The sequence below is a fragment of the Tauraco erythrolophus genome, chromosome 4 (assembly GCF_009769465.1).
Source record: "Tauraco erythrolophus isolate bTauEry1 chromosome 4, bTauEry1.pri, whole genome shotgun sequence".
NCBI lineage: Eukaryota > Metazoa > Chordata > Aves > Musophagiformes > Musophagidae > Tauraco > Tauraco erythrolophus.
The window spans coordinates 42,786,415-42,801,003 of NC_141468.1; the positions used below are offsets into that span (position 1 = coordinate 42,786,415).

Consider the following 14,589-nt stretch of genomic DNA (forward strand, 5'->3'; position numbering starts at 1 on the left):
GGGCCCCGGTGTGGCGGGGCGGGGACCTTTCCTTCCTGCGGTGCGCGGTCTCCTCACGGCGCCGCGGGGTCCGGCCGCACCCTGCAGGCACGGGCCGTCCCGCCCGCGGGCAGGCCTGGCGCTGGCCGGAGGCCGCGGGCCTTTTGCGGCGCCTTGCGCGGGAGGGGTCGCGGCCGGCGGGCGGGACCGCGGCCCTGTCCGGGCCGGGGCGGGTGGCGGCACGTCGTAGCGCCTCTCGCCTGGCCCGGCCCGCGTACCGCGCCGCCCCAGCTTGCCTCCGGGCTCCGCGGGCAGCCGGCCCCGGTGTAGGCAGAAGCCGCTCTCTGCCGGAGGCGGGCGGCCCTGGGGCCGGGGGTTGGCCGCCGTAGAGCAGGCGCTGAGGCTGAGGGAGGTACGAGCCTTGTCCCGTCTACGTGGCCGCGTGTCTCTGAGTGCTCGTAGACGTTGCTGACCTTTCTCCGGGCCTGCGTGCTGGTGCTGTGTACGAGCCTGCCCCGGGGTGAATACAAAGCCCTGACAGTCGAATAGTTTGGCAGTAAAAAGATTTTTACGTGCTGCTGGTGCTTGCCGAGTGTTCTTGAATGAGACAGTAGAGCTTGACAAGGATTCAAATGTCTGTCCTGGTTTGAGGTCACAGGAGGGAAGGTATTTGCAGCCTGCGTCCCTGCTCCCTACTCCCAGATCTGAGTTGTGTCCGTAGGGTTTTATTGTAGAAATATTTTTATTCCATGACTCTTGTCGTCTAAAAGCATTACTTTGCAATGCCGGGCTCCTGAGCATGTGGATCCTTTATTTAGGATTTAAAATCTCAGTGTAGTGTCTGACTGCATGTAGCCAGGGTCAGAGTGTGATAGTCTTGTTTCACTTTTCCAGCATATGGCAGCAAATTATTATTTCAGCTCATGCTGAACTCGGCATAAGAGAACATCTGTACTTAGCCACGGCTGTGCTTCTTGGAGGGTGCTGAGGAGTGCGTTTAGCTGGAAGGAAAATTCAGTAGAGAGCTCGCTTGTACCAGTTTACCGTATCTGTTTCAAACAGAACTGGTGGAACAGGCAATTTGTTCAACTGGAGTTGTTACAACTTTATTTTTAAGTACTTTAATGCTGTTATGTACTGTAAATGTAAAGACAGCCATGCTGTCCATCCAACTCTTTCTAGCTATGCATATCCAATTTGTACATGTGCAGAGAAAAGTTACTCTTCTAGTTTTGTCTATTTTAAGTTCGATCTAGCAGTTTATTTGGGATAAATATTTTTATTTTGCGGCTTGTTTTTTTCTACATGGGTTTTTATCACAATCTTCTTCAGGAAGTTTTTCCTGAAATCAGTCATATTATCATAGTTTATATAAGAGGCTAAAACTGTTGTGGATTAGTTGTTTGTAAATTTGCTACCTATTTGTTGTTCCTTTAAAAAAAAAACCACACAAAAAACCAAACAAAAACCTATCCCCGAAACTAAATCTCTAAGACATTGCAAAACCCTGTTTCAGTTATTCCACATCCACAATGCTAATGCAACTTGTTAATGCAACTTTTAACTTAGTAATGTTCTTTGCCATATCTCTTTCAATACAGAGGAAAAAATGACAGTTTTGTTTTCTCAAACTTCATAAAGTGGCTGGACTGGTTTGAAGTTTCACTGCTCGGAGTAGGAGCAGTTCCGTCCTTCGCTAGATCTCCCCACCTGTGTGTTGCACTTCTGCTTGCTTGGGTACTGCACTCATTTGATTTCTCAGTTATTTGATTTAGCAAGCTGAAAGAATACACAAAACTGTGTGTGCTTATTTTTGGCTGGGTTAGTTTTCTGTTGGTCCAGGGAGCACACTGGATCACAAATTGTTCCTTCGGATGGCAGCAGGATTTTGGAAGAGCTCACAAGCTAGTGAAACTTCACTCCAGGTGGAATAGACACAGTGTAAGTTGGTACAGGCCCAACATTCTCACTTGAGGCATTTTGCACTTCAGTGTGTTTCCAAGCTATGGGTATCCTAAATTAATTACACTTTTCCTTCTGGCTGTGGAGTGTTGTAAGGAGGTCAGGTGGTAGATTTCTGAGAGAGTAGTAGGAATTAGTTTGTGGGGTGCTTTAGTCTAGTTCAGCAGATCTTACCACTTGAAAGCAATGTATTTTAATGTCTGTGTTCTTTTCTGCAAAATATTACAGAAAGTAATTCCCATGGAACACAGACGACAATATATTTGGCAGCTGGGATAGCCTGCGTTGTCTCAGCTTTCATTAAACCTTCTTTCTGCAAACCATACGAGGTTGTGGTTTCTATTATATTTTTACCCTGTTTGCCTCCCCTTTATCACATTTTTTTTCATTTCCCAGACATCATTAATATCAGTGGATTCACAATGTGGCGGTTTCATACCGTCTCTGATTTCTGCTCCATATGTTAAAAGGATATGAATCATAAATTTGGTTACCTCATGTAACTGCATGTACTACTTTACTTGGATTTTTGTCCTGTTTGTTTTTTCTTACTGTTTCCTATCTCAGAAGGTTATTTTCAGTGTTTTTCTCTATACTGTTAACTCAGGTCTAGAAATCTTCAGTTAATGCTGTTGAGTTCTGGAGTCCTGACTCATCCGTTATTAATGACCGTCTGCACTAGAACGGTGTGAACTTCATTTTTTTGCCCTTTCTTAGACTTGCCAGTGTTTTTCTGCAAGTAACTTGGCAGTAAGTGCTTTCATTTTTTGACTCTGTGTGAAAGCAGGTATATTTTATCTCTTTTTGTTGCCAAGGGAAATAAACTTCTATTTTCTAATTTCAGAGAACCAATCCACTCTTATAACAGAAAACCGTGTTAGAAAATGAGGTAAAAAGTTGTATATAGGGAGAAGTACAATCTTCAATTTTAGTCTCTCAATGTATAGGCCGTTATTACAGTTGGTCTTTTTGTTTTATGCTCTTGAAGTTCAGAGTATCTTCAGCATATGAGCTGTTAGATCTTTCTCAAATTACCAATTGGCACATGGGCTGTCAGAAAAGTTATTTTTCACTGGCCTGTGTCCTTGCTCTTGAAGTTTAAGCTTCAAAGCTTTTAACTGGCCAGACATCTGAGCTTCAGGTCTAAGCTCAGATGTTTGGCCAGTTCGGCAACTAGAAGTGTTTGAGTAGCGCTGTAGCTACTACTGCACAATAATGTTGTAAATACTGTAGTGCTGGGAATTGGAGTGTGTGTTTGCTGTTGATGTTTGGAGGGTTTTTTTTAATAGCCAGGACCAGCAGAGAGATTTAAAATACAGTCTGTTAAAATTAGGTTTGCATCCTTCAGGTAGTTTGTTGGTACGGATACAGCAGATTATTTTAGATGTATGTTCTGTGGTGTAGGCAGTGTCCTGCTGCACCTTCTGCTAGTTAAATTTGTGCACACAGAGACTCCTGTATTATGCATTGTGTCATTTTATTAAGCACTTGATTTAAAATCTTCATTATGTCTTTTTCAGCCTGTCTTGCTTACTACATACAGAATTGTAGTCCTTTCTGAATATATTGTACTTCATAGGCTTTCTTTGTGAACACAAGTCTTTACCTGTATTTGCCTCTTTTGAAATTGATTAAGATTTCATTATACTTGAATGTAAGGCGGTTCACTGATAATTCTGAAATTTCTGTGTATTCTTTCTGTTTGCTCTTCATTAAGGATCTCTCTTGCAGAAGTGTTTGCGGTAGAAATAATGAATTGCCGTCTCAAACTCTTACTCTCGGTACCCTGACTTGTGTTTTCAGTGTTGTTGCGTATATGTGAGAAATACTTTGTGGTTCAAGAAATATTTAGTACACCTAAGGCAGAACTTGAAAAAATTACAGTTGTCAAGCAGGAAACCTTTCTTATGATATGTGTTTCCCAATGTTGTGAGCTTTCTCATCTTTGACACAACATGAACAATATTTGTGGGAATGTTTTTTTCCTCCTGCTTAGAAACTTGGTGTTTGTGAGACTTTTATTCTTTTAAGACTAGCAGGGCATGAAATTTTACTGTCTTAGAAGGTTGAGCCATAGGCTCCGCAAACAAAAGATATATAAGGATATCGTTTTGTATTTTTATTAAAATTCAAATGCCAGAAGTTTTATTGTGTCTTCTGTGGAGCAGAAGATCATGTTGTTCAAGCAACTTTAGCTTGATGCTTTGCAGAGCACTCAAATGTGCTGGTATGTGGTCATTGAAAGCAGACTAATGAGGTAGTACGTACTTCGACGTGCCCAGTGATAGTTTAGCAGTGGATGTGTGAATAAGCTGTGGGGAAACCTCAGCTATTTCAAAGAGGGAGATGGAAATTAAAGAAGCATAATTCAGATTTTTAAATTGAGTTATAGTTCTTCTAACTTAAAGCACAGCTCTAAACTATGGTACTTTCTTTTGTGGATGTAAGGTCTCTCAGGACAACCATTACCTAAATTAAATTTATTTTATTGGCCTGTACTTGTTTCCTTAGCATGTTACGTCTTTTGTTCTGTTTACCTTCTGTCAGAATTTGAAAATAAGATGCCGCACAGCTGCTAGATCAGTTGTTAATGTTTGCAGACAGACTCATTTTTCCTTAATTTGTAGTCTGTGGAGCATTCAGACTTCTTACTCAGTAATTTTCTTTTGAGCGTGCCTGCTTGCTGCTTCAACTGTTGAATCCACAGTGAGGTCCTTTGCCTGATTCTCTAATATGAGGCAAAAATTAAGTAACTGCTATTGAAAAGTTGTTAGAATCAGGATTTGCACAGTGAAATAATTACTTAATGACCCCAGAGCAGTGGCTGATTAGCTGTATAAGTGCTGCAAGCTGCATCTGTCATGAGAAGCTGGATGGCATCTTGGCAGAGGGATGCTGGCCCTGAGCTGTACTCTCTGGCAGAGGAGGAGAGTTGGATAAGAAGACAGGGAGAGAGTATGAAGTGTCTGACTACCGAACTAGCTGGGAGAGTTGCAGTGCTTCTCTGCTCTCTCAAATGTCCTGTGTTTGGCGGGTTATTGGTGTGTAACAGAGGTAAGAGCAAGAGTATAGGGTATGAATGGTCAGTGCACGTGACATCAGTTGGTACTTAGGTGTCCAGCATAGGCAGTGTGGGAAATATGTGGGTGAGGAGAGCAGGGCTGTTCTGTGGTAGCCCCAGATCCTAGCTCTCCTTTTTTGTTGCCTACACCTCATTGTCTTTGGGTGCAGTGTTGTCATTTTTCACTAGCTGGTAGCACAGGGCTGTAATGCCATCAAACGGCAAGCATTTAATCCCAAAACCTTGCTTGTGTTCTGGCATACATTGTAGTTGCTGATGTGGTGTGCTGAAGCCCTTCTGCTCATGTACGTCCCTGGCAATAAAAAGCTACAAACATTGCCTGTTGACTACTCATTGTAAGCAGCATAATCAGCTGGAGATATGAATTGTCCATACAGTAAGAATGCTACCAGGTATTTCTCAGAAAATGTTACTGGGATAACAAGTGGGACTTCAGAAAGTTATTTTCTGATGGACATGGAATGTAAATACTTGAACAGTTTTCCAGAACCTTAATGAGCAAACGCCATGACGTGTAAACTGAGCCTATGTCCTGCCGCTCCCCTCTGTTTTTTTTAATAAGTTGGTAGGCAACTATTCCTTTGTGCAGCTATCGTGAGTTTTGTGCTGTGATTCCCTGTTTTTACAGACCCTCTGTCAGTATATGAGATGGAATAGCTGCAGTCTCTGTGCATCAGCACTTTTAATGACTGATTAGAATGAATCGTGAGTTTGTCTTTGACTTCTGTAGCACCTATGGAAAAAAAAATCAGGTTAAGGTGGCTTAGCAGCACCTGGAAACGCATCAATTTTTAGCTTTTGGTGGGATTCTGAATCAAATAGGCACTGGGTCTAGTTTTCATTATACAGAGCTGGAGAAATAAATGTGGAAGTCATGCTTGCAGACTGCAAGTGTGGACTTAAGTTGACAAGCAGGAAAGACCAATGAAAATAAACTTCTTGGGTAAATGTAATTTCAAACTTGAAACTTCAAGATTATTAAAAAGTAATACTTAAATCACACAAACTTCTTTTTTTCCTACTTTCTTCATAATTTCTTTATAGAAAAAAGTTGCCAACTGAGTGCTTTTACAGTGATAACTTTCCTTAGGTAGCCACACTTATGATTTGAAGCATTCGAGAAACTTAAGGATACCATAGGTGGATAAATCATAGAGTGGTTTGGGTTGGAAGAGACCTTAAAGATCATCTGGTTCCAACTCCCCTGTCATGGGCAAGGACACCTTCTACTGCACATCTATGTTTTTTCAGTTTAGAGTCATTACTCCTTCTCCTATCACTACATGCCCTTGTAAAAAGTCCCTCTCCAGCTGTCTCGTAGGCCCCCTTTAGGTACTGGAAGGTCTCCCTGGAGCCTTCTCTTCTCCAGGCTGAATGGGCTCAGCTCTCTCAGCCTGTCTTCATAGGAGAGGTGTTCCAGCCCTCGGATCATCTTCGTGGCCCTCCTCTGGACTTGCTCCAGCAGCTCCATGTCCTTCTTGTGTTGGGGACTCCAGAGCTGAACACAGTATTCCAGGTGGGGTCTCACGAGAGCAGAGTAGAGGGGCAGAATCACCTCCCTTGACCTGCTGGCTACACTTTTTTGGATGCAGCCCAGGACAAGGGGCAATGGCTTTAAACTGAAAGAGGGTAGATTTAGATTGGGTATAAGGAAGAAATTATTCCCTCTGAGGGTGGTGAGGCAGTGGAACAGGTTGCCCAGAGAAGTTGTGGATGCCTCATCCCTGGAAGTGTTCAAGGCCAGATTGGATGAGGTGTTCAGCACCCTGGTGTAGTGGAAGGTGTCCCTGCCCATGGCAGGGGGGTTGGAACTAGATGATCTTTGAGGTCCCTTCCAACCCTAACCATTCTATGATTCTGTTGCCTGGTTTTGAAATGTCTGTTTTCCTGGCTGCTTAAGAGGTCCATGTGAGCTGATAGACCAGACGTTTGCTTGATTGTTGGGCTGTGGAGGCACTGAGCCTCGTGGTGTGCAGGGTTCAGCTACACGGTGTTACAGCAGTTGTCTACTGATGGATGTGGTTTTTTTTTTTTAATTCAGATCTAACTATTAGTATACTGTCTTTCAGTTTCTTACTTTCCTTAGTACTCGTATCTGTAATTTAATGTTACTTTCCGTCTTTGAATTGACTAATAGCTTGCCAGTGCTATAATACCAGACAACAAAAATCTATTGCAAACTACCTTTTACTATAAGGTCCTATAAGAATGTTTAGTAGCATTTTTGAATTTTCAGCTTGCTAAGAACATTGTGTTAAATACAACTGCCCAGTGTAGCTAATCTTCTGGTGCTACTACTATAAAATCATATTCTCAAAATCAGCTTATTCAAATTCAGTTATGGAGTTGTCTTACAAAGTACTGCTAAGCAGAGCAGCTCAATATTTCACATAATTCAAAGATGTTAACTTCCAAAATGTTTTGCAGTGGCATAAGCTGTTAAAGCAGTTCCTAGATAATCTTTTGTAAGATTAGTACCATATCTTTCTTCAAATTAGTTACGTTATTGCATCTTCTAGGCTCCCATCTATGCGTGACATTTTTCTCCAATGATACAAAAAAATTGCACTTTTAAAGCTCAGTTATATTAAATACTTCGTAACAGTTCAAAAAAATAAATACAAGATTTGCACCTGTTACTGGATAAGAATAAATCCCAATAGTTTGTCCTTTCAGACTTGGAAAAGGTTTTCTCTCAAGTAGTAGTAGTAGTAGGGAAATAAGCTGCATTGTGAGAAGTTCTCTGTTTTACAGATACTCTCCAAACTTCTGGGCATGTTCTCACTTCTTTGGTTTTTATCACCTGTTTTGATGGAGGACGGGGCAGTGAGCTGGATCTGTTACAAAGAGCAGTGTAGAATTTTTCAGTTGTGTGACAACTGTGGCTTTGAGAGCACATTTTCTTTTCCTGTGAAAGGAAACGTCCTTCTGAGAGATTAATAGATGGAAAATAATAAAAACTGTTATTAGATTGTATACCTTGTAGACTGAGAAGGTATATTTTGTGATACTTACTAATGTTATTGGCAGAAATGCACTTCTACCAGTATAACTGATACAAATAGTTTTTTCTGGAACAGCTGTCCCAGTGATTGATCACTTTGGTTCATACTTCTGACTAATTGTGGTGAGAGATCAAGTACAAATAGCTAAAAGGTAAAATTTAAGTAAACTTCAAGATTGCCTTGTTTAAACAGGGACTGAATTTGAAAACAGATATTTGGTAGAAATGGAGGAATTTTTTTTGATAGAAAAGAGAAAAAAATGTAATAAGAAGAAAGAAGGCTTCCTTTATTTGAAAGATAGTTTGATGTAGTACTGGCAGTAATTCTTCAAGAGGGAGATTAGACTAAGTGACCTCTGGACATCTCTTCCAAGTGATATTTTCATGACTAAACTTGACAATTTAGAAATTTCTTGCTTGTGTAAAGTGAACTTTAAGAAGTATATCTACAACACAAAGGACGAGTTAACTGAATTTTATTGCTATTTTTAAGCTCTATATTCTTGGCTAGTTAAGCTTACATACCTAAACTTTTAGTTTACTGGCCTGACTGCAAATGTGATGATTTTAAAGATATGGCAAATGAGTAAGTTGAGAAAAAAGAGATACTGATGTTTTAGCATGAAAGATATCTGTCTCTGATTAGTTAAGAATTATTTGGGTTAGCCTTTAAAAATATGTATTTCTTATGGCAGTGTTTGCAGCTTGGTTTGAATTAACATGGTTATAAAAAAATTACTGTTACTATTTCATGTATTTCACTTCCACAAAATCAAAGTTTGGTATATTAGGGACTTTTCACTCTTCTTTTAGAGAGTTGTTTAAAACAGAAGCCATTTACATTGTTTATAGAGCTTTTAAGAGTATATATAGCATGTAGCCTTGAAGAGCTTGCTGAATTTTGACAGGCAAGAATTCTCTGATTTTCTTTAAGAGCATGATCAGAATACTGCAAAGAGTTTGTAAATGCCTAAATGCAAAAGTTACGTGGGCAGTGTGTACTCCTACAAGCCTCTCATCTGACTGTCACATATGCTACCCTTGAAATGGAACCTTTGCCATTCACCCTGCATGTAGGATTGGGCCATTTTTTAATCTCAGGCTGCAATTTTTTATTTCTGTGGAGTTCATCATCTTTACATTAGACTGTCCGTTTTTAATTTAAGTTAAAGTTATAATTTCAACATGCTTAAATGGCAAGTGAGGAAAAGGCAGACTAGGTAAGAAAGCTTTTTAATGTTTTAAAAGCTGTGTAATATTTCCATATGAACCTCTGCCTACTGGTTTTAAAAATACTGGGTATTGAATGCATTTTTTGTGATTTACTGGTGAAGTAATAACAGTTGGTGTAATGCTTAGAGTGAAAATTCAGCAGTTCCATTTTCTATTGTTTCTTGATTTAAGTAAGTGAAAGACACAGATCTTGGGGGTGGGGAGGAAGGAAAGGTAATAAAACCCCTGACAAGCTAGAGATGTTCAGTTCAACTTATGCAGGTGAGGCAAATTGATAATGAATGCAACAGGAGAAAGAAACCATTTTAAAATCTTGGTTTTTATTTCATTACCCACTTTGTTATAGGTTATATATGAGCAAGAAGGAGTTTTCATTCATTCATCTTGTGGAAAAAATGATGACCAGGACAGCTTAATATCAGGAGTACTACGTGTCATAGAAAAGGTATTTGCACAATACAGTTATGGAAGCTTCGTATATTTGTTGGTGAAACACGTGTGTTTGGCAAATCTTAAATATCTTTTTAAGTATAGAATTTTGTAAATGAACAAGCGTCACACAATGTTTGGCATTGACTGCATCATTTATATATGTATATGTAAGTTGTACCATAATCATACCATGATTAAATAGAGAGATACGTACTTTGTTGTGTATTACTGAATTTTGATTGTTTGTATTGTAGGAAAATGAAGTAATAGTAGACTGGAGGCCTTTGGATTATACTTTGGATACTTCTAATATCCTCTGTGCCGGAAAGGTATGTTTGTTATCCGTGCTCTTCATTGTGTCTCCAGAGATTTTATTTTGTGTTAACTTAGGCCTAGATGATTTTATAACTTGAAGCGAACTCTATTCATGTGATTATCATTGATGTTAGTAGCTACACGTAAGAATCATATTTGTGATCTGCAGCCAAGTTCAGGTTATTGGGATACATGTGTAGGTGACTGTATTTAGTTTTTACTTGATTCGTGTATAGAATAGAAGAGTACTATAGAATCGTAGAATGGTTTGAGTTGGAAGAGACCTCAAAGATCATCTAGTTCCAACCTGCCTGCCATGGGCAGGGACACCCTCCACTAGACCATATCGCTCAAATCCTCATCCAACCTGGACTTGAACACCTCCAGGGATGGGGCATCTACAGCTCCTCTGGGCAACCTGTTCCAATGTTTCACCACCCTCATTGTAAAAAATGTCTTCCTCATATCTAATCAAAATCTACCCTCTTTCAGTTTAAAGCCATTGACCCTTGTCCTATTGCTACACGCCCTTGTAAAAAGCCCCTCTCCAGCTTTCCTGTAGGCCCCCTTTAAGTACTGGAAGGCTGCTAGAAAACCACCCTGGAGCCTTCTCTTCTCCAGGGTGAACAACCCCAACTCTCTCAGCCTTACTTCATGAGAGAGGTGCTCCAGCCCTCGGATCATTTTTGTGGCGCTCCTCTGGACCCGCTCCAACAGCTCCATGTCATGGACTATCTTTACAAATAGTAAAGACCAAATGAGTGGATCGCGGTCACTGGTCTCCCTGCATGTCTATGTTGTAGTCTGGTGATTCACTCTTTATAATTAGACTCAAACAGAGCGGTACTCTTGTTAATGCACAACAAAAATAGAAGTCTCTGGAGGTTCCAAGATCCAGTGATATGTGGTATTTAACCAGTGTTAAGAGGATGTGACTAAAGAAGAAAGATTTAAGTTTTATGTTTAAATAAAAAGTTTGTTATATCGGTGTAGTCTGCAAGAGAGGTAGGATGGTTTAGTACCATGTTGCATGTATTAACTAGAACCTCTTGTCTTAGTTGTTAAGTCCAAATTTCCTTTGTTGAACTGTATCATGTTTCTAGGATTTTAATACTACAGATTCTTTTGATCTGTGAAAATGAAGATACTTCTTATTCTTGTTGAATCTGAGAAACTAGCTCAATTTTCATGCCTTGTGTTTTTTGATAATCACTTTTTTTCCCCCTCTCAGGATTCCAGTTCTGTTGTGGAGTGGACTCAAGCACCTAAAGAAAAATGTTCCCAAGGAGCAGACCGTCCAATTAGTTATGAAGCAGAATGGGACATGGTCACCACAGTCTCTTTCAAAAAGAAACCTCATTCAAATGGAGGTACTTAAAAAAATAAGTGTGGGGTTTTTGTTTCATTTTGTTTTTTCTTTATGGTAACTTGTAACTGAGGAATTGCCTTTTAGATACAGTAAAATATATTTTATTATGAATTGAAAAGCTGAGAGTCATTTGTGGTAAGAGGTGAATCAGGCTGTCGAAAAAAGTTCACAATGAAATAGCTGCCGTCTGCCTCCAATCTATTTTTTCTTTAAATTGCTAGAGAATTGTATTGAAAATAAATGTTAAATCTGACTTCTTGCTGTGACAATCATTAGATGGTGTAGCATTTGTATCTGCATTGGGCTCTTGCATTCTTTCAAACAAATGGAATTTGAACTAGACGTTGTGTTAGAAAGGAAAATGAAAAAGTGGCTTGCTGCTAAAATGCCTTTCCATTCTGCAACAGCAGGGGGAGGTGGCATGTACAGTTATGTGGTACGTGTGTCTTTTTTTATGGCCTTTTTTACTTTGGCGAAATAATTTTATGGCAGTGACATTTTTGTTACAGTGTCTCAACAGATACAGTGTAGTAAGAAAAAAGGAGTGGAGGAGAAGGGAAAATGATTCTTAAGTAATCTTTTTTTTCTCTGATTCTCCCATAGTATTTTGTTTTTATAATACTTGTTTTCCCTTTATTATTTCCTGTCCTATAACCGGAGACCATTGTGCTTGTTTCACCATATTTCTGATGGTTTTAAATGTCTTCTATGTTGTATATGAGTGCAGGGTTTGGACTTAAGGTTGTGAATGTTTTTGGGTAAAGCATGCTCCTTGCTCCTAGTATACTGTATTTGAGAGGAGCTTTTAGTGCTGGTACGATACAAAGCTAAAACCAACATCTCTGTCAGGCATAGGATGGTTTATTATGTCACCAGTTTGTCCTGATTTTCCATCTTCAGGCATCATAGTGCATCTTCATCCAAAGTGAGTGTCAGTGAGTGCTACTGACTTGCATTATGCTCTTTGCCACTTCTTACTTATATCCAGTTACTGTAACTTGATGGAGGCAGGCCAGGGACTGTGCCAGATTTCCTCCAGGAATTCTGGCAATTTTGTGTCCTCTGGTAAAGTAAAATTTAATCCCTTCTCTTTGAATGTATAGAGTCCTGTGCAGAGTGTATACATGTTTGCACAGCGTGGGAGAGAGGGGTGCATGGGGAGATTTTAAATTCCTTCTCCCTTACTTTGGTAGCAGTAGCAGTCTTACAACACATGGCTAATACTGTGTGCAATATTTAGCATACAGTATTGTAACGTATATCATGTGTAGTTTGAGTAAGTAGTACTACCTGGTGGAGATGCTGATGGGATTCAACTTGCTGCTGGAATTCGAAACAGCGGTTGTACATTTAGCTGCTGGATCACTTTTATAAACTGTAGGCACAGCTTTAGGGGAGCGGTCTGATGGACTTACTCATTATTTTAGACATCTGTAGAAGATGAGGAGGCACAAAAAGAAAACCAGAAATAGCAGTTACAGTAGTGACGGTACACACTTTATTATCTGAACCAATGCTGGGTTTTGTTTTGGATTTTTTTAGAAACAGTAACAGATACAATGCATTTGTAATTGCTAACACTGGAAGTCAAACTAAAATAATGTGGTAATTTTGTTTTTAAGATGCTACAACTCATGCAAATGGAGAAAGCAAGTGGTCGTTCCTGTTCAGTTTGACAGATCTGAAATCAATCAAACAAAACAAAGAAGGCATGGGATGGTCTTATTTGGTGTTCTGTCTGAAGGATGATGTGAAGCTTCCAGCTCTTCACTTTCATCATGGAGATAGCAAACTGTTGATTAAATGCCTTGAAAAGCATGTCGTGCTGAATGAGTAAGTATCAGACAGCTCTTAGTTCTGATTTAAAATCATGTGATTTATTGGTTTGCTTTTTAAATTCTTTAATGAATTTCAGATTAACACTTCCTGATGTATTTTCTCGCCCCTTTTTTATTAGTAGAATCAGTTTTAAAGGTGGCTGAAACTATAATTTCACATGCATATTTGGAATGTAGGCTGAAGTTTTAAAATTGTTGGCTTAGTTCATGAACTAGTTCAGAATCTGTTGAAGTGTTATTAGCACCATAATACCTCAGTAGCTCCTTCTAGAGGGTACAGAAGCTTCTTATGAACACTCACGGTAAAGTTAAATCCTTCTTCATGAGCCACTTCCATTAAATGGGATAATTTACATTGAAATTTGCTATCTTCTGCTGTGTGTGAAATATCTATGGGTACTAATGTCAGTGTGTAAGATAACTTCTAATACTGTCAACTAAGTCAATTTCTATAAAAATGTTTTCACCAAAAATTCTGTTTCGCTGTAATTTCTTGTTGTGGGGCATGTTTCACACAGATCAACTTTCTGAATGTAAACATAGTTAGACCCTACCATGATGTTAAATACTTGACTTCTGTTGTGTGTTTATATTGTGTTACCTCCAAGTTTTCCACTTGGATAAAAGCCTTTTTGATCAGCATAGTGTAAACGCTCTCACTGTGTAGGCAATTGAAGAATGCAATTTAAGAAGGCAGCAGGGTAAATAAGAGTAGGTAGAGCATGAAGAAACAATGCAGTGTAACAGGTACGCCTGTAACAGGTGTAACATCAGTGTAATAGGTATTCTGTTTTGAAAAGTGTTTTGTTATCATCACTCGCAACATCATATTTTGATGACAGATTTGAAGATGGATAGTGAAATGGCTGTGGGAATACTTATAGAGGGCTTTTTTCACATTGGTGGCATCAATGAGGTTGGAGTTGCCCTTGACAAGTAGGGCCAAGTAATACTGTTAGGCTGGAGAGTGAGCCAATAGGACACGAGGGTTGTGTATTCCTTGAACTGATTTGTGAAAGGCTTGGACAGCGTCAAGATGTTGTCTCAGAGTTGGTGATAATCAGAAGTTGTCAACTGCTTGGAAAAGGTAGCATGGTCAGTGGACCACGTGGTGAAATGGTACTGGCTGTGGTGGAATTGTATGCAAGCTTTTTAAGGGGAAAATTCAAGACGACCAAAGGAGAAGCTATTAAAGGGACAAGAGAAATGTGTAAGAATATTCTCTTTACACCTGTAGGTGAGGAAGTCCTGGATGGCTACTTCATCTGAAGTCCTGAGTTTTTTTTCTCTAGATTCCCTTTGCTTCCTTAAACCTCCTTTCATTTAGCTTCCTAATTTCGCTACCTCTGCAGGCACAAAGGTCTATTGTCATCCT

At 39.7% G+C, this 14,589-nt stretch overlaps 1 protein-coding gene across 1 annotated transcript in view; it reads left to right on the top strand.

Moving 5' to 3' along the window:
• TBC1D15 (TBC1 domain family member 15) overlaps positions 1-14,589 on the top strand; it is a 36,049-nt gene that overhangs the window by 223 nt on the left and 21,237 nt on the right. Inside the window, exons 2-5 of the mRNA XM_086610874.1 lie at positions 9,607-9,705; positions 9,947-10,021; positions 11,239-11,377; positions 12,999-13,209. Coding sequence (XP_086467000.1) covers positions 9,607-9,705; positions 9,947-10,021; positions 11,239-11,377; positions 12,999-13,209 — 524 coding nt within the window. The remainder of the gene's footprint in view (positions 1-9,606; positions 9,706-9,946; positions 10,022-11,238; positions 11,378-12,998; positions 13,210-14,589) is intronic.